Genomic DNA, 25087 nt, shown 5'->3' on the forward strand with positions numbered 1-25087 from the left:
GGTAAAAATATTGGAATGGGCAGTCGATCTCCAAAGCAGTTGCAAGTGGCTCATCTCTTGGCTTTTGTCCAGCGCTGCCTGATCTGTGGCCATGTCTTGTTGATGATTATAACATTCCTCTGTCTGGTCCTGATGTGCCCAGTGTTCTTTTTTGTTCCCTTTTCTTGATGTTTCAATCATGTCTGAGTTCTGCACTTGAGTAGATTTTTGAAATGATTTATTGCTTCTACCGCCTCAATCTTTTCATGAAACTGTGGCAATTTTAAATACAATTAAATTAAATAAAGTCCATACATTGGAGAGAATGGATAGAAGCTGATGAAAAACAAACTCCAATCTAATTCTCTTTTGTTTATTAAAATGTATCCCTCCCTCTAATGCTGTTTAAAAGCACGCCCCCTGCTTTGAGATACACTCAGGATGGAAATAAGAAATTGATGACTTGACAGGCCAAGAGCTGATATGACAAACCTACTCAGAAGAAAGGAAAATAGGTTAGTTTCAGTAGTTCCCTGGGGAGGCTACAACTTGTTATTTTATTCAGTGTCAGTCATCAGAGATATTAGCACGCTGCTAAGTGCGGTGCTTTACAGATGAACCTGATTTACTGAAAGATATACGGGATCAAATTTTTAATTCTGATTGTTCACTGTCTCTAGCAGCTTCCTACATTTGTCAAACTGTAAAGCAGGAATTGCATAAAGTGCTATAAGAAGTGCTCAACATTACTGTTATACATATTACAAAATGAACCTCTAACATTGGGATTGTATGATCGTTTAAATAATCATTGCATCCCCAACCCAGCAGAAGGATGAGAGAACAGCTAAATTAACATTAAAACATTGTTTGCATATGTTATTACAATATCTGTCTGGAGCCAACTTTCTCATCAGTGTCACCTTGAGACTTCTATGTAACTACCTGTTTCCACATGTTCAAAACTTGAACATCTCTCTTTTGGTTAACGTGCCCTGTGCTTGATGTCTGTCAGTCCCAATTTCTGGAAAGTTTGAGCAAACTGTGTCTACCTCATTTTGAGTAAATTCAGGATGATGATGTTAATGAAAGCACTGCTGCTTGAGAGCCAGGTTACGTCTGCTGAGAGGCAGGAGAGCCTAAGCACCTCATTAGCATGAGGAGGATTGCAGGTCTCTTCAGACAGTCTGTGCTCCTCTCTACCCTTCATTTACTCTGCACCCTTGAGAGCAAGGCAACAGGCATTCCAAGGGCTTTGAACTTCCCTGTGCGAGTGCCAGACTGCTCCTAGCGTGGAACTTGATTTGCAGTCACATGCGGTCTCCCCTGGAGTGCAGCAGTCACCCTTCAATCCCCCTCTAATTCTCTCTTCTTGTATGTTAATCTCTGCTCCGGTCCTTATATCAGCAGACACACAGGGAAAAGAGCGGACTGAGTTCTCTTCTAGCGGCTGCTAGTTGAGCACTGAGGGTATGGCTACACTTGGAAATGTGCAGCGCTGGGAGTTACAGCTGTGGTCGTACAGCTGTGTAGGAACAGCGCTGCAGTGTGGCCACACTCACAGCTACCAGCACTGCAGTGTGGCCACATTTGCAGCATTTGCAGCGCTGTTGGGAGTGGTGCATTGTGGGCAGCTATCCCAGCGTTCAAGTGGCTGCAACTGTGCTTTCAAAAGAGGGGGGTGGAGTGGGTGTGACAGGAGCGTGGGGGAGACAGAGAAGCGGATTTTTGTGAGGATATTTGTGACAGTTCCCTGCCTTGCAAGTTCAAAAGCAGGGGGTGGGGTGGAGGTGACAGGAGCGTCAGAGACAGAGAGAGCGGATTTTGAGCAGGACACTGTGAGCTCCTGCCTTGCAAATTCTGGCCATTTCCCACCTCTCTCAATCACTCTTAAATGTAAAAAGGTCGACCAGATAAGCAGCTTCTCCTAGGACTCCCTCCCCCCGCCGTGATGTTTGTTCCTCAAGCAAACAGCTGTGAACACATTCCAAGCCTCGCTCGGCTCGCCGCTCGCTGGAGCAAAGAGCAGCTTGTTGTGGTAGCTCCGGGGAGTACCTTCCGGTTTGTTGTTGTAGACAGGAATACTGGGATACCTCTTAATACCCTGGAGGCCAATAACAGCGCTGGTGGTGTCCACAACTGATGAGCAGCGCTGTCATCACCAGTGCTGGATTCGCTACACCCGTAGCAGACCAGGAGTACAGCCAGCGCTGCAGCCAGGGAGTTGCAGCGCTGGCTGAGCTTTGTAAGTGTGGACACCGAGTAAGTTGCAGCGCTGTAACCCCCTCACCAGCGCTGCAACTTGGAAGTGTAGCCAAGCCCTGAGAGGCGAGGATCCCACCAGCCTGGTGTACAGGTCTAGAGAAGAAAGAGCGACGTATTAACCATGGAAAACGTATGCTGAGAGCACTGCCTGCCATGAAGGTTGCTTAGCGCTTCTCATTATAAGATCCTGTTTTCAGCTGCTTTTAACTGTGCCAAGCTTTGACCATTTGGGCTGAAATTTCTCATGTCATGTATCTGGTTCAGGCTGAATTTTTTTTTTTCTTTTTATGAAATATTTCACCAAAAAAGTCCAGCATTTCCAAAAAGGAGGCTGGGGGGAAATAAGTTGTTTTGCCCATGTGAAAGTGTTCTGGCAGCCATTCCTTGGAGAAGTCTAGGCTTTGGAGCAGGAACTTACCATTTTGACAGGAGTAGCCTTTGTGTCAGGGCTGTGCTTTTTGATGTTCCCTGTGAAAATCCCTCCAAATGTGGCCATACGGTAAGCCTTTGAAAAATCTCAGGCCATACCTGCTCAGTAGCGACTTCTTCAGTTTTAGCAAGTAAAATCTCCAAAGATTGCTTCCACACTGGGCATGCTTGGGCCTCTCACAGCTCCCAGAGCTGACCAGACTGCCTGTGCATCATGCCCATGGAGCCAATGAGTATATTCCAGCCCTGGGCTACAGGAGCAATGCTGGACTTTTCCTGTGATGGCTGCTCCCAGCTGCCTTGGACCGGGTGGATCTGGGCTGAAACTGAAGAACTGTGAGCCTGTATTTCCTGTGCAATACGTAACCCTCCTATTGGAGCTCAGGCAGAGGGCAGGGCAGAAGCTGGACTGGGGGAGGGAAAGGAGTAGTTTGGGACAAGCAATCTAATGGGATAGGAACTGCAGGTAGGGGGAGAAGAGAAACTGTAACTGGGAATTGGAGGCTGAGAGAGTAAAGCTGAGTGTGGGGAGTGGGGAGAGTGGGACTGGGCTCATGGTTAAAGCAGTTGAATGCAGCCCTGGAAAATTGGATTTTATCCCTGCCTGTGCCACAGAGCTCCTGTGTGATGCTGGGTGAGTCACTTAAACTGGTCACTGTCTGTTCTTAATTTTCTGGGTGCCTAACTTGAGACCTTGGTCTCTGATTGTACTAGTGCTGAGTGCTCAGAGCTGCAACTGAAGTCAACAGTAGCTGTGCTTTGAACATAAAGTTTTACATATGCTGTGAAATCAGATCCAAGGTGTCTCAGATTGGGTACCCAAAATGAGTACTTAAATCTTTCTGCCTCAGTACCTCGTCTGTAAAACGGGGACCTTATGGGGGTGTTTTGAAAATAAATTGATGTTGGTGAAGCACTCAGAGAGTGTCATGATGAGCATCTCAAAAAAGCCCAAGAAGAAATTAATGATTCTGCCCTCACAGCAGGGTTTGAATAGCATGCAGTAAATAAGGGAGGAGGCACACACTGAACAATGGGAAGAAAACAAAATATTGAATAACTGCTAATGAAGTGAATGAAGCAAGGGTCCTGTGGAAAAAAAAATAGTATGTGATCGTGTAAGACTGTGTTATAATGCATAAGCACAAAGGGGCTGAATGAAGGTTGCACAGCCAACCTTAATTGTGTGATTTCCCAACTTTTCAGTGATTACTAAGGTTGCAAAGTCAATGTCCTTTTAAACATAGTTTTTCTGTGTTTTTATTTTTATATAACAATATATAGTTACAGATAAATAAACTCTACCATGTTGCAGCATGGCTGCCATTTCCTGAGCATGCAGAGAATGAACAATGCCCTGTGAAGGAACCTCTCTCTTTAAGGTTCTCCTGTGGGTATTAATAGGCCTATTTGCTGCACACTACAAACAAATGTTTTGTTCTTTGTGTGTGAGGATCCTACCACTTTGTACTGGGTTTGTAGTAGTTTGCTCTGGGTTATTTCTCCTTCCTGTATTTGTCAGTGTGGAACCCTGTGTGCAGCAATTTATTATAGTCCTTCAAAAGAGCCAATTATAACAGAGTGCATACTTCAAATGATGTCACTTCAGAAAAACGTCAACAGTCATACAAGAAAAGAATGACCAGTTAACCTATTTTAAATTCTGCTCTCTGCTTCTGAAGCAGTGTTTTGAGAGATTCCACCATAGACTTAATGTAAGCGGGGGAATGGTCCCGCTATTGTGGGGAACTTTCCTGGCTTCTGCACTACCCCGGTGAAGTGGGCTAGCAAAAGGATCTGAGTCCTCGCTCCCACTTCCTTTACCCAGAGGCCTCCCTGCCCTTGAGGACTCCCCTTCCATTCTCCTTTCTGGCAGAGTCCTTGTAACCCCAACAAGGCTGGGCCCAGGATTCCTGGGGGGGCTCAACCCCCAACCCTGCTGTGATCACCCAGGACAGGGGCTAGAATGTCCCCACTCCGGGGTACTCTCTTTGCACTGCACGCCTCCCTGACCCACTGATCACATCATACAATTTAAAGCAAATACAAGTTATTTAATTAACAATTAATTTAAAAAAAGAATAAGGAAAAATGGGAAAGGTTAAAGGAAAACACTCCTCTGTGGCAGAGAACATCACAAACAATGTCTCTGGAACATCAGGGCAGTTCACAGTCTGTTCCTTGTAGGTCCCAGGCCTCCTCCTCGGGCCCTGGCTGTGCTGCAGGGATGCTGCAGGTTGGACACTTGCTCCGGCGGTGGCCACACACTCTCAGGCTCTGGGTGGCAGGACCCTTCTCCCCAGCGTCACCCCCGCCCTCCCAGGGTTATGATCCCCCTCCGAGTCTGGCCTGCAGGACCTCTTGGCTGAGGCATCTCCCTGTGCTGGGCTCACTGCCCAGGGTCTCCCTCGCTCTCCCCAGCTGCTCACTGCACCCAGCTCTGGACTGCTCCAGCCCCAGCTCCAGCTCCATTCTGCCTCAGCACGGCTACTGCTGCTCTACCTTCAGCTCCCTGGGCTACTTCTCTGGCCTCTCTGGCTCCAGTTGCTACAGCTCTGCTCTCAGGGCAGGTCTGCTCTGCAGGCTGCTTCTGTGACTCTGCTCCCAGAATCTCACCTGATTCCTGGGCTGCTTTTCTGGCCCCTCTGGCTCTGCTTGCTGCAGCTCTCCTCCCAGGGCAGGTCTGCTCTCTCTGGACTGTGCTCTGGCTTTTTGGGCTGCAGCTCTGCTCCCAGAAGCTTAGCTTGGGCCCCTGCTCTCTCCTTAACTCGGCCCCACTCCATGTGACTCAGACAATTCTAGCTCACAGGGAGGATGGGACCCCCCTGGCCTCCTAACTCCTTGATTAGCCTGCCCTCCCTGTCAATCAGGCTGACCTGGAGCATTGGCCTCTCCACATTGTTCCTGGGGACTGTCAGTCTCAGGTTCCTGATTTCCCATCGACCCCTCCCTTTTTAGTGCTGGGAGCTAGCCCCCACTGAATGTTAGTAAGGGGGCATCAGTCCCCTTACATTAAGGCCTGTGGCAAGACAGATATTAACTCCCAGAATGCAAAAGTGTCAGTGCTCCCACTGAATCCTTAACTGGTCAGAATGTAAAACCAACTGGCGTGGAGGGTCTATTTTGGTTTTAAGACAGGGTGAAAAGCTGATGTTTCCGAAGTAAGCACACGCCCTTGGCCTCATTAAGTGTCCCAAAGTGCACCGGGCTCCTCACAGAATACAGAGAAAGCCACAGCTCCTGTACTGAAGGGAATAGAGGGGAGATGGCTTTTATTGGTGGAGCTTTGTCCAGTGCTTTAAATACTCAGTCCTCTACTGACTCATGCTGATGATACGTTTCCACCTGTTGACATTTATGCGTCACTTTGTGATGGCTGATGAGCTCCAGGCTATGATAATGTGTGTCCCATGGGCTGGTTTTCTGTAAATCACAAGAAGTGGAAATTATCATAACATCATTTGGAAAATGGAAATTAATAGTACAGCTGGAAGGGCCCCAGGTTCTGCTCTTAGTCCAGATTAAGGGTTTGTCTTGCTGGAGAGGTGATTCCTGAATAAGGCAGGGTTTGAATTTAAAGTACTATAGCTTTTGCAGAATAAGAATGTCCACACAATGAGTTATTCCAGTCACCTTCCCTGTATAGACAAGCTCTAACCTCTTTGACATCAATGTTCTGGACTTACACTGCTGTAACTGAGAGCAGAAGCTGCCATCTGGTTAGGAGCTGAAGGAATCAGACCCACTTTCCATTGTTTGTCTCGTAATGCATTATGATGATGGAGTACACAGAGAAATGCCTTCACTTCAGCAAAGAAATGTGTCAAGTGATTCTAAGGTGATTGCCCCATTTAGCAGGTGTTTCCCTCTGGGCTGTTAATTTTAGGAACAGTTGGAAGTGTGTATCCTGCACACCCTCATAGGTTGGGTCTATGGCAGTGGTTCCAGTTTGGATTTACAGTGGTGGCACATCAGGCAGGGCTAGTCTGAGTTTCGGGCCAGGGCGGGTCTTTGTTTGGTGTGGGTTCACATTAAGGGCTGAGATTTATCTGCATTTGAGACGAGGGCATTGGCTGGTCCAGTTTTCAGACTCCAAGAAATTATTCTAACTAACAATAAAACACTAGTCAAATGCTAAAGAATGGCCTCTGTCTCTTCTATGAGGATCCCAATACCTCCACACACAGGATGCACCTTTTCACACTTGCCTGCCACACACATGACATAAACCACCTTTAGCTACTATACTTTGGGCAAACCAGTTGATCATCTACTGTAATAGCAATTCAGCTGCTGTCATGTATTATTCAATAATTTTTAAACCTGTTTGAAGTTCAAGTTGGGAACATCTGAAAGTTTGATCTCATCGTCAGGGGAATTGATTCATTGTGGGTTCTGCAGGTCTGCTGGGTGAGCACCAGCTCTCTCAGATCTTTCTGTTAACACACATATGTTCTGAGGAACTGGATGCTATGTAGCAGGCAATCCCTAAACAAGAAAATCCACAGGGAGTCTGTTTGGAGATTTGTATATTTTGATAGTTGTATTGTGTTTCTGTTATTCAGCGGCTCCATTGCAGTCTAGCTGCTTGTCCTCCTCCAAGACAGTATCAGAGAAGAGAACGATAATCACCAGTTTTCATGCCCACTCTCAGTACTGTTCTCTGCTTTGCAGCCTTCATTCACCCGTTAGTTTTCTGACTGCATAGCAGACAGTTGTGGACTTGCCTACCATGCTGAGAGGTCTGGTCTTGCTTGCTTTTTTCTCCTGCACCCTTAGAGGCATAGTGCACCCAAGTGTTTCAGACATTTATTTTGATCTTATGCTGGTCTGTTCAGGCTTCTCAGTGTCATGCTAAGGGATGTAGTGTCTTTCTCTGGGCAAGGTATAAGGATGTAAATTGAAAGAGAGGGGCATCATCTAGGGTGACCAGATGTCCTGATTTTTTTAGGGACAGTCCTGATTTTGGGTCTTTTTCTTATATAGACTCCCATTACCCCCTACACCCTGTTCTGATTTTTCACATTTGCTGTCTGGTCACCCTAGCATCATCAGCCAGGCTTTGCATCCTGGTTACTTCTGCATAATCAGAATCGTTGACTTCTTAGCTGACTGACCAGGACTGGAACACTGTTGGTTCTGCTCTCCAGCTGAAGTAGGCAAGAAAAAGCACTGCAAAGAAAGGCACCGGGTGTGTGCTGCTTGTGGCATGTTACCCTGGGATTATTTGCTTGGTTTGCACTTCAGCCATGCAGACCGCAATGGGTGTCTGTTCCAGCACCAGAGATTGAGCCCTTCCTTGACGTAGGAGTCCAGATCCTCCATAGGCAATGTTGTATTGAAAGCCAAGCCCATATCAGGGTTTCAGTGTCTCACCGTCCCTTCTCTCTAGGACATAAATCCAGGTGACCTCAGGAGAGTTTCTGTTCCAATTCCAAACTACCCAGGGGATCTGCGTCCCCCTCCTGAAGAAGTGCCAGGGGATCAAGACTCCTGGAGGCTTTCCTCTTGCCTCCTTTGCTGTTCCCCAAGACGTAGAGGGCAGGGCCATCTACAGAGCCACCTGAAGGTGGGGGAGGATATACTGCACTCCCAAGGGGTTGTAGGCTCCCATGGTGCTGTGCCCACATGCAGTCCTGCACTTTCTGCTCAGTCTGGCTCTCTGCGCCTTCAAAGAAATTCAAGCTTCATTTCCATGCTGATAGCTGGGGAGGGGAGTGACAGAGCCATAAAACCTAACACAATGCCTCTTCCCAGCAAAATGGCAGAGGCTTAATGGAGAGAGTCACCATTTACTCATTCTCTGTTGGAATCAATAGGGCTAGAACAATTGAGTGAATAAGTGCTTTTTCAGTGCTGGTTCTGCAGGCGGAAGGGAAGGAGCCAAATGAAGATACAGTCTGAGAGCTTTGTAAAGTGCAGAGCCTTGGCATGTTTGCATAATAAGGTGCTTTACAAATGAGGCCACATTGTGCAGAACTCTGGCACACATCTACAAAAGCCTGGGCTAGCATGTACCAGTAAAACTGGCACCTGTGGCAATTGCTCAGCATACCCACAGGTTTGGTTTCCAGATCTAAAATCTACAGAAGAGGCATAAATAGGAGAGGGAGATTGTCTGGGGCTCCCAGTCCACCTCCATAGCTTCTACCAAGCCCACCAGCCTAGTTGGGCCAGCCGGTAGCCTGTTGTTAACCCTTCCTACTTTATGGCCTTTCAGAAATAGATACTTTTTCATCTCTAACATAAATACCTCTTCAGCTTCAGTTCCTTGTAAAGAGACAGCATGCAGTTCCTATTGATGGATGGGATTTGCTAGACATCTCTGGCAATCTGATCTCCAGTGCCCTAAGGAGTGTGTGACTATGGCATGTTTGCATTGCCCAATGTTGGTTGTACAGACCAGGAGGCTGGTACCATTTGGAGTTACCTCTGCTGGCATGACAAGTGGGATAGCAGATCCTGTTGAGCTTAATTGTAAATTACTCCCCTGCTGAGAAGGAAAGGACAGCTTGGTACACTGACTGGCCTATTAACTATCTTTGTCTCACTGACAAAGTACTGCTTAGGTAAACGGAAAAACACATCTCCTGGTCTAAATATTAATGCCCAGCCACAGTGGAACTGAAACACATGCAATTAAACTGCAGGGAGGTGAAGCAGAGTGAGAAATTATCTGTAGAGTATGACAAAGAATATTTCTTTAAAAGACAAAAGCAGTTTCAAAGTGTCATATTTTCAAGGAGCTGTGATTTAGGTGGAGACACAGAACGCGCTGGGGCCAGTGAGTGGAAGTGGCAGACACCTGACTATCCTGGGCTTGCAAAAGGAGAGGACAATTGGAAATTATTAGCGACAAATCCCAAAGCTTTACAAATGAGATGTACATTGAAAGAGACAGGTTAGAAATAGACTCGAAAGGGAAGGAAAAACCATCCAGGCTGCAGACAAGCTGAGCAGGGGAATATTTCTAGTTGTGATTGAGAGAACAAATGAAAATACAGTCTGGTTTTTGAAGTACAGTCCCAAGGAAAACTAGCAGGGGATTTGAAGAGAATTTTCTCTAGCTCTTCTGTGCAGCCAGCAGGAGGGCACTGCTCTCAATACCCAGTGAAGTGCCTGTCCAGAGCCTGATTCTGGCACAGCAGGAGCCTTTGTGCTCTTCAAGGCCACGTCTATACGACGCGCCGTTTCGGCGCGTTAAAATCGAATGCTCGGGGTTCGATATATCGCGTCTCGTCTAGACAGGGATATATCGAACCCAGAGCGCGCTTACATCGATTCTGGAACTCCACCAAAACAAACGGAGTTCCGGATTCGACATGGCAAGCCGCGCACATCGATTCCGTGCGGTGAAGACGGGTGAGTAAATCGATTTTAGATATTCGATTTCAGCTACGCTATTCTCGTAGCTGAAATTGTGTATCTAAAATCGATTTTCGCGTGTCGTGTAGACGGGGCCCAAGACACCAAGTTAATTTGACAAGGTATGTCCATGTGCCCACATGAAAGGAGAGACAGGAAAGGGACAAAGCAGGCTCCAGTAGCCCAACATACAAACAAAGACCCTTTTAGGTGCTGAAAGAGAAGCCTTAAAATGATCCTGCCTTGAGGGTTTTACCCTGATGGTGCCCTGTGGCTTCCATCCAGCTATTTCTGCACCCGTGTCTCTGCAGCATTACAGGTGTGGACAAAGTGTGCCCTGGCGATAGCATGACAGATTCATGGCCCACAAATTGGGACACAGGGCTCTTCTGTTGAGATGTCAGGTGCTCAAGCTCAGTGTTGGGATGCAGAGGGTATTTCTAATGTCACACTAAGGTTAAGTCAGGGGTGTCTAGCCAGCATCAGTCTAGAAGTATAACAGGGTTTGGAGTAGCTCTCTGAGGCTGAGGGAAGTAGGGGCAGAGACTGAGAGATCCTGGAGGGACAGCCCAGGCAGCTAGAGAGAGCTTTGGTTGATGCTTTTGCTTTGATGGGTGTAGCTGAGACTCGGAGCTCCATGGATGAGTTGGGAGTGTCTCTGGTGTTCTCAGAAAGAGAAGTGCAGCCTCAGAGTGGGGGAGATGTCAGCCCCAGAAGGAACTCAACAGGCTTCCATCTCTTGTGCTGAAATGTTTGTAAAATGTCTCTTAGGTTCACAGGGATCAGTGCTCCCAGCCATACCACATCATAATGAGAAGCCTGAGGTTTGCCATAGAGGATTAGCTTCATCGATTCTGTGGCCAGAATCATAGAATATCAGGGTTGAAATGGACCTCAGGAGGTCATCTAGTCCAACCCCCTGCTCAAAGCAGGACCAGTCCCCAGACAGATTTTTACCCCAGTTCCCTAAATGGCCCCCTCAAGGATTGAACTTACATCTCTGGGTTTAGCAGGCCAATGCTCAAATCACTGAGCTATCCCTCCCCCCAGAACCATTGTGATCATCTAGACTGACCCCCTGTATAACGCAGATGAGAGAACTGCCCCACAATGATTCCTAGAGCAGAGCTTTTAGAAAAACATCCCATCTTGATTTAAAAATTGTCAGTGATGAAGAATCCACCACAACTCTTGGTGAATTGTTCCAATGGTTAATTGCTCTCAGTGTTATAAATTTACGCCTTATTGTGAGTCAGAATTTGTCTAGCTTCAACTCCCAGCCATTGGATCATGTTAGACCTTTGCTAGACTGTAGAGCCCGTTATTCACTCCTCACATAGATACTTACAGACAAAATCAAGTCACCCCTTAACCTTCTCTTTGTTAAGCAAAATAGATTGACCTCTGAGTCTGTCACTATAAAGCAGGTTTTCTAATCTTTTAATCATTCTTGTGGCTCTTCTCTGAACCCTCTCCTATTTATCAACATCCTTCTTGAATTATGTGCACCAGAACTAAACAGAGTATTCCAGCAACAGTCGCACGAGTGCCAAATACTCCAAATATTCAAGGTTCCTCTGTTTGTACATCCCAGGATGTACTGAACACTGTAACTGAACACTAGAGTTTCAAACTGACCAGTTAACCACAGACCTCATTTGGAACCAGAAGTACGCAATCAGGCAGCAACAGAGACACAAAAAAAACTACAGTACAGTACTAAAAAACTAAAGGGAAAGCAGCATTTTTCTTTTGCATAGTGAACTTTCAAAGCTGTATTAAGTCAGTGTTCGGTTGTAAACTTTTGAAAGAACAACCATAACAATTTGTTAAGAGTTGTGAAGAGCCTCCAATTCCCAAGGTGTTCGTATCTCTGAGGTTTACTGTAGCTCTTTTGGCCATTGGAGTTCATGTTCAGCTGATTATCTCCTGCTCCCCCTCCTCCTCCTTCTCCCCCGCCCCCAAGTAAAGGTCCATCTATCCTGTGTGCTAGCAGATGACAATACCTGAAATTTCAGAGGAAGGAGAAATCCTTCCCCCCACTGCATCTTAACCAATGATATAATATTGTTGGTTTTACAAGGAATTATCCTCTCTTGACCCCAGCAGGCAATCAGCTTGTTTTTGACTCCAGCAGGCAATCAGTTTGCTATCCCTATCATTGTCTTAGCTTCCATAGCTACCATTGCTATTAATGATCATGAAGCTACCCATGGTGATGCGCAAGAATTCTGCGTCTGCCCTGGCATGGAATCCAAACTCTCCTTTGCTCTTTCATTTCCATCAGTGTTTCTGTGTCATTGACCCTTCTAATTAACTTTCAAAGTTTTCCTTGAGGCATCAGCAACTCTTTAGGAAAAAACAAACTCCCTATTTCCTCTGTAACCCAGCACACCCATAAACCCAGCCAGGATTTCCTCCTCTGAGTTCAGTACATTTCTGCAGTTCCTGAAACTCTCCAGGGAAGGAAAGTAAAATTCAAATAATAAACAGCCCAGAAGGTGTATTCTTGTAGTGTCTGACCTCGGAGTTGGTTGGCCTCCTGCATAGGTGGTGCAGGAGCAGCATGTGACTAAAGGGACTAGTCTAATAAGCTGAATTTGTGAGATCAAAGCTACCTGACTGACAGAACTGGAATAGATGTTAATCAAATGTGATAGCAGAAGCTGTCATAACTCCTAGCTCCCTGACAGACAGCACTGTACTGAAGACATGTTATCAGGAATGAGGAGGTGTCTGCTAACTTGAGAGCAGGGGTGAGCGGGGGAGGCTTTGGGACATTGAGCAGGGAGCGGAGGTGCTGCTCTGCCTGCATTCTCCTTTGTGGAATGAAAAGGCCATTCTAGAATATATTGCAGGAAGTAGTTTTACCCTGTGCCCCTGGGGGCAAGTGACTGGATGGCACCTAACGGTTCCTCTCCAGCTCTCAGTAATCTCATCCCGTTACCTTTTTTGCAGCCCTCTGGCACTGAAGGTTTTATTCTCTTGCTTTGTAGCAGCGTCTTTGAAGTGGCTTATATCTCTTTTCTTTCTTTGCTGACTTTTCTGTGTCCCTTAGGAGATTGGGATAGTGCTGTTTCAGATACATGTAAGAATCAAATAGCTCTTGGTATTTACTTCCTTGTTTGTATGAGATCTTCAGTGGTATCTGAGCACAGCCTATGGAGAGGTATAGGACAAACACCATTATCCAAACCTCCATTAGCTGAACCTTTGTTTTCCTAAACAGGGTGAAATCCCTGGATGTTCACTTGCTTTTTAATTCTCCAAAGCCTTGGTTGTCATTAACCCTCTGCTTATGGAGAGTGTAATGTGCCACAGGTGCCACTGTAAGTTCGGTGAATGCTGAGAGGGGTCACAGGATAGTGGATGTGAGGTGGCAGGTGACTGAGAGCCTGTTCATTTGTTTAATTTTCTAGTGCCAGGGAGGTATTTTTTTAAGGCAAGTCAGATTTTGGAGCTAAGCTGCAAGACAGCATCCCTTTGAAATGTCCTTGCACCAACAGCAAGGCTTGCGATACCAGCCACTTTGCTCAGTAACTGTGATATTCAGAGTCAATCCTTGTTTTGTGGATTGTACTTGGAGCCCGTGGGCTAAGAGTCACACTCATAAATCTGAGGCCAAGGTTTGGCACCATTTGTTTGTATCCACCTCCCAATCACGTCATCTTTACAACAACAAAAGTGACTGTCTCTTTCCTGACAGAGTGAAGAATTTCAGCTCTAACTTGCGAAGAGCTTGTCTCTTTCCATTATTGCAGGAAAAAGACAGATACGGAAATATTACAATAACTAGGGGGTTGAGAATAGGCCTTTTCCAACTGGCAGCTTTATTTTCAGTCTTCTCATTTCAGTTATCTTGCAAATTGGACACTGTGAGAAGTAAACACTCACTGGCACCAAATTTCACAGGCTATAGCAGATGACCTGTATTAGAGAGGACACACGCAGCTTTCCAGACTGGCTGATGTTACCCCAGTATCTTCAGTGTTCCCTATTCCTGGCTTGGCAACTGTCTTGCAGAGTGACATTGGCCAGGTCATGTCACCTCCCTGAGCCTCAGTTTTCTCAGCTGAAAATGGAGATAGCAACACCAGCCTTTGCAAAGTGCTTTGAAATCTAGGGGTGCAAAGTGAAGCACTGGGTGAAGATGCTGAGAATTACACCATTATTATTAACTTCCCTATGGTTAGTACAAGGAACACTCCAAAAACGGAGGTAATTTTATTTAGTTAGCTAAGGCTACGTCTACACTACATACTACTGGCAGTGGCGTGTAGGGTATGTGTAGCTATATACTGCAGTGAAAAACAAGCTGCATCCACACTATGGTGTGTAGCTACACCTGTTGGTTAGTGACAGGCTCTGTCAGAGGGGAGGCAGCGGGGAAAGGCTTTGCTTCAGGAGCCTTTCCTTGCTGCAGTGGAAGGCTCCAACAATGGGGAGCTGGCAGAGTCTTTCCTGACTGCCAGAGTCATTCCCTGCAGCAGGGAAAGGCTCTGGCAGCAGTGAGACACTACACTAGTATTTTTGGTCTTTGGCTTTTCAATTTAAAAACTTAAATTTTGTCAGGAAGAATGTCCAACCTTTTCCAGAGGAGCTAGAAATGGTTACCAGCTAATAAAAGTGAAAACGCACATCTAAAAGCCTAAAACTTAATCTAGCAAGTTTTGTTTCAAGGCTCTGTTTAAGATGGCCTTTCTCATCCATAGTTTGCCAGCAAGATTGTGACTTACCCTCAGGATGTCTCTCAAAGGCACTGGTGATTTTGACTTCTTAGGTGAAAGAGATAATTTTGGGTTCTTCTTCAAGCAGGGCCGGCTTTAGAAAGTGCGGGGCCCAATTCAAACATTTTCGGTGGGGCCTGGCAGGGATGACTTAAAAAAAAAGTGAAAAAAAAGCCTCTCATTTCTTTCATGTATTATTTACTTTCCATAACTATATGAATAATAAAATTATATACATTGCATCATATATGCTGTTGATTGGCTATTAATGACCCCCGTTTCACATGTGTGGGTCCCCGCCACTCCCTGGGGGTGTGCACATGTGTTGGTCTCAGCTGCTCTCTGCCCCCTCGTTGAAGCAGGTGTGCAGGGTTACTGCCCTGGAAATTGCAGGGCAGCAGTGGACATGGGGCTGGCTGGAGGCAGGGCAGGGGCTGACTGGAGGTATGGTCTGGCTGCAGGCAGGGCAAGGGATGTGGGGCTCATTGGAGACAAGGGGTGTGGGGCGGGCTGGCTTCAGGCAGGGCCGCAGGGGGGTGCAGCAGGGGCTTGCAGGGCTAGAGACAGAGGAGTGCGGGACTGGCTGGCTTCAGGCAGGTAGGTGCAGCAGGGGTTGGCTGGAGACAAGGCAGGGGGTGCGGGGCTGGGTGCAGGCAGGGCGAGCAGTGCAGGGCTGGTGCAGGCAGGAGTGTGTGTGGGGCTGGCTGGCTTTGGGCAGGGCTGCAGGGGTGTGTGGCAGGGGTTGGCTGGAGACAGGACAGGGGGTTTGGCAGGGGCTGGCTGTGGGCACGGGGTGCAGAGCTGGCTGCAGGCAGGGGGGCCAGACTGGTGTGTGCAGGTCACGGGGTGCAGCAGAGGCAGCTAGAACCCCAGCCCTTTAAGTAGCTCCCAAACCCCCTTCTACCCCAGGGACCTTTTAAATAGCCACGGGAGCGCTGGGGAATGCATGGGGAAGGTGGGGCTCCAGTGGCTATTTGAAGGACCGGGGTGGCAGAGGCAGCTGGAGCCCCAGGCCCTTTAAATAGCCCCCCCCCCTGAGCCCCTCACTGCCCCAGGGCTTGGGGGGCTATTTAAAGGGCCCAAAGCTCCAGCTGGGGTCGGGGGGCTTGCCGCGCTCTGGCCGGAGCTCCAGATGGGAGAGTGGGGCTTGCCGTGCTCCAGCCAGAGCCGCCAGGCTTGCCGCACTCCGGCTGGAGCGCGGCAAGCCCCGCGACTCCGTTCTCCCAGCCAGAGAGCAGCAAAGCCCCACGACTCCGCTCTCCTGGCCGGAGCACGGCAAAGCCCCGCCGACCCGCTCTCTTGGCTGGAGCTCCGGCCGGAGAGTGGCAAAGCCTCGCCGCCCCGCTCTCCCAGCTGGAGCCCCGGCCGAAGCGCGGCAAGCCCTGCCGCCCCGGCTGGAGCTCTAGCTGGGAGAGTGGGGCCACGCCGCGCTCCCGCCGGCGCTTCACTCAAAGGAGCAGGACCATGGAGCAGACCGCAGCCGGGGACCGGGATAAGTTAAAAAAAAATAAAAATTAAAAAGGTGCCTAAGACCGGCCCTGCTTCAAGGTCTGGTCCTGATCTGTATTCCACAGGTGGACTACACATGCGCACCATGAGTCCCAGTCCAGAAATGTTAACAAGCAGCACCCATTGGCCCTCACATGCATGGCAGGTCTCCTCATGCTCCTACCGAGGGCATAACAGGCAGTGCGGGCCGATGCCTCTCCAATGCCTTCTCTCCGCCACATGGCCTGAGTTGGAATCTTGTGTCTGCAGATTTCTCCATCTTTTCATAGAACCTGTGAATAGATTTGTAAATAGTTTGTTATGCTTCTTGGCCGATTACTATAATTAGAGTTTTATCGTATAGTTAGTGTATCTTGTTTTTCCTGGTTGGGGACTCCCTCCCAGTGGTCTGGGACTATGCCCAGAATCCTGGGGTTCAAGAACTGCACCTCTTGCCCTATCACTCCTTCTCCATCAGCGATGACCACCAATGCAGCTTCTACTGCTTGGGTGAGATGCATATTTCAGTGAAGTGCAATATGTGTTGCTTGTTTCCATAAGAACTCATGAAGCTCATGAGCTTTGCCTAAGGAAACACCTGATGGAGAAGGCTATGAGGCCCATCACTGATTTAGGCTAAGGAGACCCCCCTATACATCAACCCCAACTGCCGATCAGCACCCCTCCAAGCACGTGCTTAGAAGTGGAGTCTGCATTTCCGAAGCCCAAGGAATTTTTGTTCTGACTTCTGCCTTTCCACCCCCAACTTTCTGGAGGTAGAGGCAGAGACGACTAGGTCACACCATCAAAGACCACACTGACAGACTCAGGCTCAAAGAGGCTGGACCTCATGGGGAGAAGAGTCTTTTCCTCTGTGGGCCTGCAATTTCCTGTCACTAACTATCAGGCTCTGTTAGCGAAATACAACATGTACAACTATTCCAGGCTGGTGGACTTTAAGGACAAGCTCCCCACAGAAGACATAGCCCAGTTCCAGTTCTTCATAGAGGAAGGCAAGTTAGTGCAGTAGAGGCAGCAGATATGGCATCCAAAGGGCTGGCTATTGGCATATTCATGAGGAGGGATTCTAGGTACAATTGGCAGGTTTCCCTAGGAAAGTCCAGAACTCCACTCAGAGCCTTCCCTTGATGAGTCAAATCTCTTAAACAAGAAAACAGATGAGTCCCTACACTTGTTATAGAACTCGAGATCGACCTTACACTCCTTGGGGTTCTACATTCCAGCCCCATGGAGGAAACACCAGAGACAAACCTGTAAACCAAGGCCACCTCTTCCTCATGCGTTCTGCCAGCGTCCACCGAGCCTCTGCGGAGACCTCAGAGGGTTCAGAGGCCTCAGCCCCCTCTGTCACCATGCCCTCTACCCATGCCCAGTCACCTGCAAAGGGCTACTTTTGATGTCTCAGTCAAGACCCTCCTAGCACCACTGATGCCAACTATCTCTTCTCCCATTATTTTCAGAGGCCATCTTATGCAGTTTGCCACAATTGAGAATTGATCACAACAGACAATTAGATCTCAGAAATTATCCATCAAGGATACTCCATGGAGTTCCTCTTCCTCCCCCACTCACAAGCCCCCTTCAGGAACCACTCTCATGAGGTGATTCTTCAACTAGAGGTGAACCCTCCAGCAGCAAGGGTCAACAGAGCAAGGAAGAGGGTTCTATTCCCCATATTTCCTAGTTTGCCAAAAAGGAGGAGAGTGGAGACCCATTCTAGACCTTCAGCAACTCAACATCTTCATTCAAAAATTGGAATTCTGGATGGTTATATTAGCAGAGGGGATGTGGTTTGCAGCTCTTGACATGAAGGATGCATATTTTCATATAGACATTCCTCCCTCCCCCAGGAGGTTCCTGTGGTTTATGGTGGGCCAAAAATATTTCCAGTTTAGAGTCTTCCCCTCTGGGTTCGTGACAGCACCCATAGTGTTCACTCCCTCGGCTGCAGGGCACCCTGGGAGATGTAGGGGATGCAGTTCAGCCAGAGATCATGACCCTTAGGGGAGAATGGGGGCACACCTGCCAGCAGTCACCATGGCTGCTCAGGTGGACAGAGACATTAATGTCGATCTCCTCTGAAACATTTTGACATTTGTGATTCAGACATTTTCAGAACTTTGTGCTGCACATGAAGTTTCAATATTTCAGCTTTCATCCCCATTCAGGATGCAAACACATGTTGAAATATTGGACGGAACATTCGGTCAGCTGTAGAACTGATTATTGTCAGGAGTTGAGATGTGGGGGAGAGTTTTTGGGTGTGTCTGCAGTGCAGCTGGGAGCATGCTTCCCAGCATGGGCAGATGGACACGGGCTAGAACTGAGCAAGCATGCTAAAATAGCAGTGTAACCGAGGATAGCATGGGCACCAGCTCAGGGTGGCCATCTTAGTACAAATCTGCATGGACCCCCAGGTACATACACAGTCCCTTGCCCAGGCCACTGCTACCCCCAGCTACAGTGCTATTTTCAGAGCACTAGCTCAGGCAGAGCTAGCATATCTGTCTCCCATGCTGAGAAGCACACATCCAACTTCAGTGTAGATACACCTTTGAGGGATATCTATATTGCAGTTATATACACCTACGTCTGGCCCATGCCTGCTGACTTGGGCTCACACAGCTCAGGCTAAGGGGCTGTTTCACTGCAGTAGAGATGTTCAGGATCCTGCTACGACCCAAGCCCTGAAACCCTCCCACTTCACAGTGTCCTAGAGCCCAGGCTCCAGCCTGATCCAGAATATCTATACCACAATGAAACCACCTCTTAGTTTGAGCCCTGCAAGCCCAAGTCAGCTGGCCCGGTGTCTAACTGCAGTCTGGACATACCCTTAGGGATTCTGCTTGTGCTGGGACCAGGCCGCCCAGAAGATTCAGGGGACCTGGGGTCTTGCCGCCGAACTGCGGCTGAAGACCCGGCACTCCGGTGGTGGGTCCCAGGGCGTAAGGACTCCCTGCTGTGGGTGTTCGGGGCACTTTGGCAGCGGGTCCCAGAGCGGAAGGATCCCCCGCCACCGAATTGCCGCCGAAGACCCGGCACTTTGGTGGCAGGTCCCAGGGGTGGAAGGACCCCCCGCCACAGGTCTTCAGGGCACTTCAGTGGCAGGGGGTCCTTCCGCTCTGGGACCCGCCACCAAATTGCCGCTGAAGACCTGGAGCAGAAGAAGCTCCGGGGGCGCGGGCCCTGCAAGAGTTTTCTGGGGCCCCCGGAGTGAGTGAAGGACCCTGCTCCAGGAGCCTCGAAAAACTCTCATGGGGGCCCCTGTGGGGCCCAGGGCCTGGGGCAAATTGCCCCATTTGCCCCCCCCCATGGGCGGCCCTGGCTGGGTCACAGCAGGTACTGGGAACACCACTTGCCTCTCCCGGACAGCTTGGTGGTGCAGCTCAATGGAGATCGAAAGGGAAGCTATCCCTTTAGTGTATGCAGCCGGCCTTCTGCATGAGCCAGTCCAGACTGGCTAGCCCAGCTGCAGCACCAGCTCACCACTGCTATTTGTGCAGAGAAGATTTATGGCGCCGGGTTACGTTCTGGGAAAGGATGGCTCATTATAGGCTGTCTATATTTCTCACCGTACAGTTCATCGCGAGCACAATAACCATCTCTCTCCTGCTGTCTGGCTGCTGTTGAAGCCCTCCAGTGCTACCAGTAGTGCCCATCTCCAGCTGCCATCCTTCCCATCCTTTCCTTGTCATCTGTGCTCAAGTTTGAAGCAAAAGAAAATGGCCTGCTTTCTAAACAGTGAAGAGACTCATTAGTGAGCCTGTGTTTCAGTCTCTGGCTCCTCTGCCTCTTTCAGCCCGTTAGAGAGTATCACTAAAACTCTTGCTTTAACAACTCTGGCATTTTTACAGCAGCACCCAGCCAGCATCAGAGCACCCTGCAGACAACGGACTTGCCCTTTCAGCACCCCTGTGAGCTACATAAGCGTTACTATCTGTTCTACGGATGGGGACGCTGAGGCACGGAGAGGGAAGTGAGTAACCCAGGCTCACTCCACACGTCCATGGTAGAGCTGAGAACAGGGTCCAGGTCTCCTGAATGCCAGTCGCATGCTGTAATCACACTCCCTATCTAGTGCCAATCACTGTCCAGATGCTATTGCTATAATAACCATGGGGCTGGGCCAAGCTGTTAGAATCTCAGTTTGGCTCTCAGGATGCATTCTGCCCCCTCCCGTGTTTCTCCCCAGTTAACCCTATTTTTCCTGTGCGTTTTCCCTTTAATCTAAGTGCTTAATGATCCACTGATCAGTTAATTCTGATTCCTGCAGCTCTGTGAAGGACCAGGGGCCCTCTGCTCTGGAGGACCTCAGGACTTAACTGGCAGGGCTGAGGTGCTGTGGAAATGCTGTATGTAAATCCAGGACTGAAGTAGCAGGGGGTTGGAGCGCTGTGACAGAGCTGCGTGTGTGAGGACCATTGGGCTGGAACTGCAGGGGAGCTGCAGGTCAGGACTGAGGAGCTCAGCCAGCTGTTTGTGAGGTCTACTGGCTGGAATAAAGTGTGAGGGAGTGCAGGTCAGGACTGGGATTCTTTGGCCGAGTTGCCTGCACCCTAGAGGTGGGGAGCCGGACTAGAACAGCAGGGGATGCTGAATGTCCAGCTTACGATGCACTGGCAGAGCTGGCTGCACAGAGCCTACACACGCTGCGCTTGGCCTCCCACTGGGGAAATGTGCAGCATCTGCCCACACAATACCTGACTCAAGGTGATGCTCTTAGGGGCTTGCTTTCCTGGGCAGTAAATTCATGCTGTGTTTTTCTGAGGTGCAATCTGGGTGATTGGTGCAAGCTGTTGTGGCTCAGGATGCTGCTGCGTAGGTTGATAGCACAGAATTCCCCAGCCCTCCAGATTCAAGGGCACTCGCTTTGCAAGAAACCTGTCTCCTGCACAAATGAAAGCCAGTCTCAGGAGCTGTCAGCTTGTGAGTTTGCCCTGCCATGAGGCTGTGCAGAATCAGATGAGTCATTCCTTTTTTCCTGGTTCAAAATCTGATCCTGTTAATTTATAGCCAGGGCACCGTACCTTTCCCAGCATAGCAAAGAACAGAGGCTTTCAGAAAATCCTTAGCACTTATTGTTGTGCTGTTTCCCTGAAAAGACAATTGTGGATTGCTCCATGTTTATCAGCATGAGCAAGGCCAAATATTCCTTGGCTGAAATGAATCTTTAGGAGGGTTTTATCAAAGCGAGCAGGAGAGTGAGTGCATGTCAATTAGGAAATAGTTTGGCGTTCTGACGGCTGGTAACATGACAAAGGAATTTCAGTCGTGTTTCAAGCCAGCATTAAAAGACCTGCAGAGAACCCCTCAAAATCTGTTCTATTGATTGAGAATGAAGTACTCTATCTGCCAGTGCATGTGCCACAGCACCTGCTCTTTGATACCACCAGATTAGGGAAGTATCAAGTTTAAGAGCACAGCCTGTGCAAATCCAGATTTCATTGTATGCCGTTGGTTTGTTTCTGTAACTAGAGTGGTGTTACAGCCACAGGCACAGCCTGCGAGCAGAAGACACTGAGCTGAGACTTTCAGCTGGCAATAGAAAAAGTACTGAGAAACTAAGGGCATGTTTCCTGCAATGTGTAATATACTGCAGGGAGTAAATGGCAACAGCTGGAAGTGGGTGTGTGGAGATTGGCTGGCTAGATCTGTGTTTCAGTGACATTATTGTACCAGTACTCAAAGGTCTATTCACCTGTCAGTATGTTTGTATAACTTTCATTAATGCTAATAGAGCAGTGGTTTTCAGCCGGTGGTCCGCAGGCCCCTAGGGGGTCTGCAGACTATGTCTAAGATTTCAAAAGAGGCCCACACCTCCATTTGAAAAAGAATTGGGATCCACAAATGAAAAAAGGTTGAAAACCCACTGTAATAGAGAATAAACCCTTTAACAAATTCAGACCACTTACCATGCTTGGATTTGGTTTCCACTGCTTTAGGGCATCCTTGGCTCCACTTCCATTATCTGCAACCAGCTCCCCATTTCTGTTTAAGGGTGTGTGTTTACAGCGGTAAGTCTGAACAATGTAACACAATTAGCCGAGGACTGAGAGTTCCCCGCCCAAACATCCCAGCTGGGATGATTATACAATACCATAGAACTCATCAGCTACCCAAAATCCTTCATGGATATGTCTCAAAGTACTCACATAGGAGGGGCAGCCTCCTTATCTGCCTTTTACAGTTGGGGAAACTGAGGCATGGGGAGGTTAAGTGACTGCCCAAGGTCACACAGCAAGTCTGTAGCAGAGCTGTTACCGAGCGCTCTTCAGTCCCAGTCCTGTGCCCTGTCCACACTAAGAAGAAGCCATTTACAGACTACAAGGAAAATGTAAAAACAGCCTCCATGCTATAGACCAGCAGTTTGGAGCAATGCTTGACTCCATTCTTAAGTGGCCAAGCTTTCATTCTCTTTTTAATTATTGCTTTTGTTCCAACTATAATTAGACTTAGTTCTGTCTAGCACAACTTCATAAACCTCTTCTGATTTCACCTCCGAGCTATTCCTCCCTTCGCTGCATTATGTCGATGAAGATGAAATAAATTCACGAGGCCAGCACACCACCTAGCTCCTGCCTGTGTCTGTTGTGATGACTTACATGGGACTCAAGTGATGCATGAGCTGTGTTAGTATTAGAGGGACCTTTTGCTCTGGAATCAGCTTTTGACAGTACATTTGTGAGGCATGTGGTTGAGCCTTGTCCTGTCAGCGGGGGGCAGCCTGGAGCGTGCCAAGAGTACACAGTACTTTCTATGAATGCTCTGGTATGTGGTTGGAAGGACCAGGTACCCTGGCTGATACCCTGTCTCACATCCCATGGCTTGATGTAACAGGCAGAAGAGAGGCAATTCAGGATTCAGCCTGCGTGACAGGGAAGAAGACACACTAACCATCGGTATTTCTGTCTCCTTTCAGGTCAGCCCTTTAAGTTGGATCCCAAGATGGCTCACAAGAAGCTGAAGCTCTCCAATGATGGGCTGCAGATGGAAAAAGATGAGAGCTCCTTGAAAAAGAGCCACACGCCTGAGAGGTTCAGCAGCACTGGGTGCTACGGAGCAGCAGGCAACATATTCATTGACAGTGGGTGCCATTACTGGGAAGTGATGGTGGGATCTTCAACCTGGTAAGCAGATCTGCCAGGAAGTGCTCCGTTCTCTTTCCCCCTTGGTCCCTGCCCTGAAACGGACTGTGAGACAGTGTAATGAAAGGACAGTCCCTTTATAGGGCTGTGTCACGAACAGAGGGGTGGCTGGTGCTATCCCTACCTGCTTTCTCACTGCTCAGGGAGCTGTAACTGCAGACTGATGCCAACTGTGAAGTGAGACTCTGCAGTAACCCTGGACAGGTGGTAGGTCACAGCCCCTCTCACAGGCTCTTGAGTCAAATCTGCTCAGGTTTCATGGTGCAGTGTAGAAACAGCTGGTGCTGTGAACTCCTCCCAGGACATGAACCCCAGCTCGGTGTGTTCTGCCTGACATCAGCCCTAGTCACGGAGATCCTCCCATAAGACCTCCGCTGGACGTTTCACAGAAGACACACAAGGCTGGACTCCAGCTTGCTGGTCCATAGCCCTGCAGGCTCCTCAGGACCCATGGGCTAAAGCTCATGTGTCTTAATGAAGTCTGTGGCTCTCCTTCAGCTCTGAGGGTTAAGAAGTTGCTGTTGGGCCAACCCTAGACATGCAGCCACTGCAGGAGTGTTACCTGAGGTCAGAGTGTTTACTCAGGGTGACTGGGACCTGGTGCTGCTTGGGTTCCCCTTTCATGGGTTCTGTAACAGGACCTGCGTTTTCCTTAGTGTGGCCCCTGGATGATTAATGTCTCATTCCTCCTCATCTTGACAGTCACGTGTAATGGCAAGCCCAGCCCTGCCATCTGTAGAGGCTGTCTATGTCTCAAGGGGCCCTCAGAAAGTTTTGCTGGCTCCAGCATGTGTGACATTTCCTCACGTGCTGTACAAATTCACAGATTTGTACCCCAGCCTGGGCCCTTCCTGGCACTCCATCATGGAAACATTCTACTGTTCAAGGGACTTTGGGGCACTCCGCAGCAATAGATTACGTTCCCCATGTCTAGTGCCCCAGCCTCTCCTTCTGAACAAGGATCAGGAGTGCCACAGCTTAACACAAGTGGTGTCACAGGTGCTGTGTGTAACAGACAATGCAGCACTGGGAATTTCAGCCCAGGAGAGAAAAGCATCATTCCTAAGCGGCAGCACTGGTGAAATTCAGGGTAATAGCATCACTGGGGATGCTAAATAAACTACGTAGACTGGAGTGCCTACCTGGGCAGTGGCAGCCTGGACAGCAGGGGTTGGTTTGCTATTCCGAAGGCTTTCTCCATCCCTGCGGTCTCCTCCAGGGCCTTACAGAAATGAAACAGACACCATTACAAAGTTAGAATCTGGAAGGTCAGTGGTGGGTGAAGGGAGAGAAATGAACATGTCAGGCCCACAAGACTAGAGATCATAGAATCATAGAATATCAGGGTTGAAAGGGACCTCAGGAGGTCATCTAGTCCAACCCCCTGCTCCAAGCAAGACCAACCCCTAAACTAAATCATCCCAGCCAGGGCTTTGTCAAGCCTGACCTTAAAAACCTTTAAGGAAGGAGATTCCACCACCTGCCTAGGTAACCTATTCCAGTGCTTTACCATCCTCCTAGTGAAAAAGTTTTTCCTAATATCCAACCGAAACCTCCCACACTGCAACTTGAGACCATTACTCCTTGTTCTGCCATCTGCTACCACTGAGAACAGTCTAGATTCATCCTCTTTGGATCCCTCTTTCAGGTAGTTGAAAGCAGCTATCA

General features: G+C 48.6%; 1 protein-coding gene across 3 annotated transcripts in view; it reads left to right on the forward strand.

Annotated features, from left to right (window-relative positions):
* MID2 (midline 2) overlaps window positions 1-25087 on the forward strand; it is a 416243-nt gene that overhangs the window by 364730 nt on the left and 26426 nt on the right. For all 3 annotated transcript variants that reach the window (XM_075068687.1, XM_032773776.2, XM_032773777.2), the window contains one exon: window positions 23194-23401. In XM_075068687.1, the coding sequence (XP_074924788.1) occupies window positions 23194-23401 (208 nt within the window). The remainder of the gene's footprint in view (window positions 1-23193; window positions 23402-25087) is intronic.

This window comes from Chelonoidis abingdonii, chromosome 8, assembly GCF_003597395.2.
Source record: "Chelonoidis abingdonii isolate Lonesome George chromosome 8, CheloAbing_2.0, whole genome shotgun sequence".
In the NCBI taxonomy this organism is placed as follows: Eukaryota; Metazoa; Chordata; order Testudines; family Testudinidae; genus Chelonoidis; species Chelonoidis abingdonii.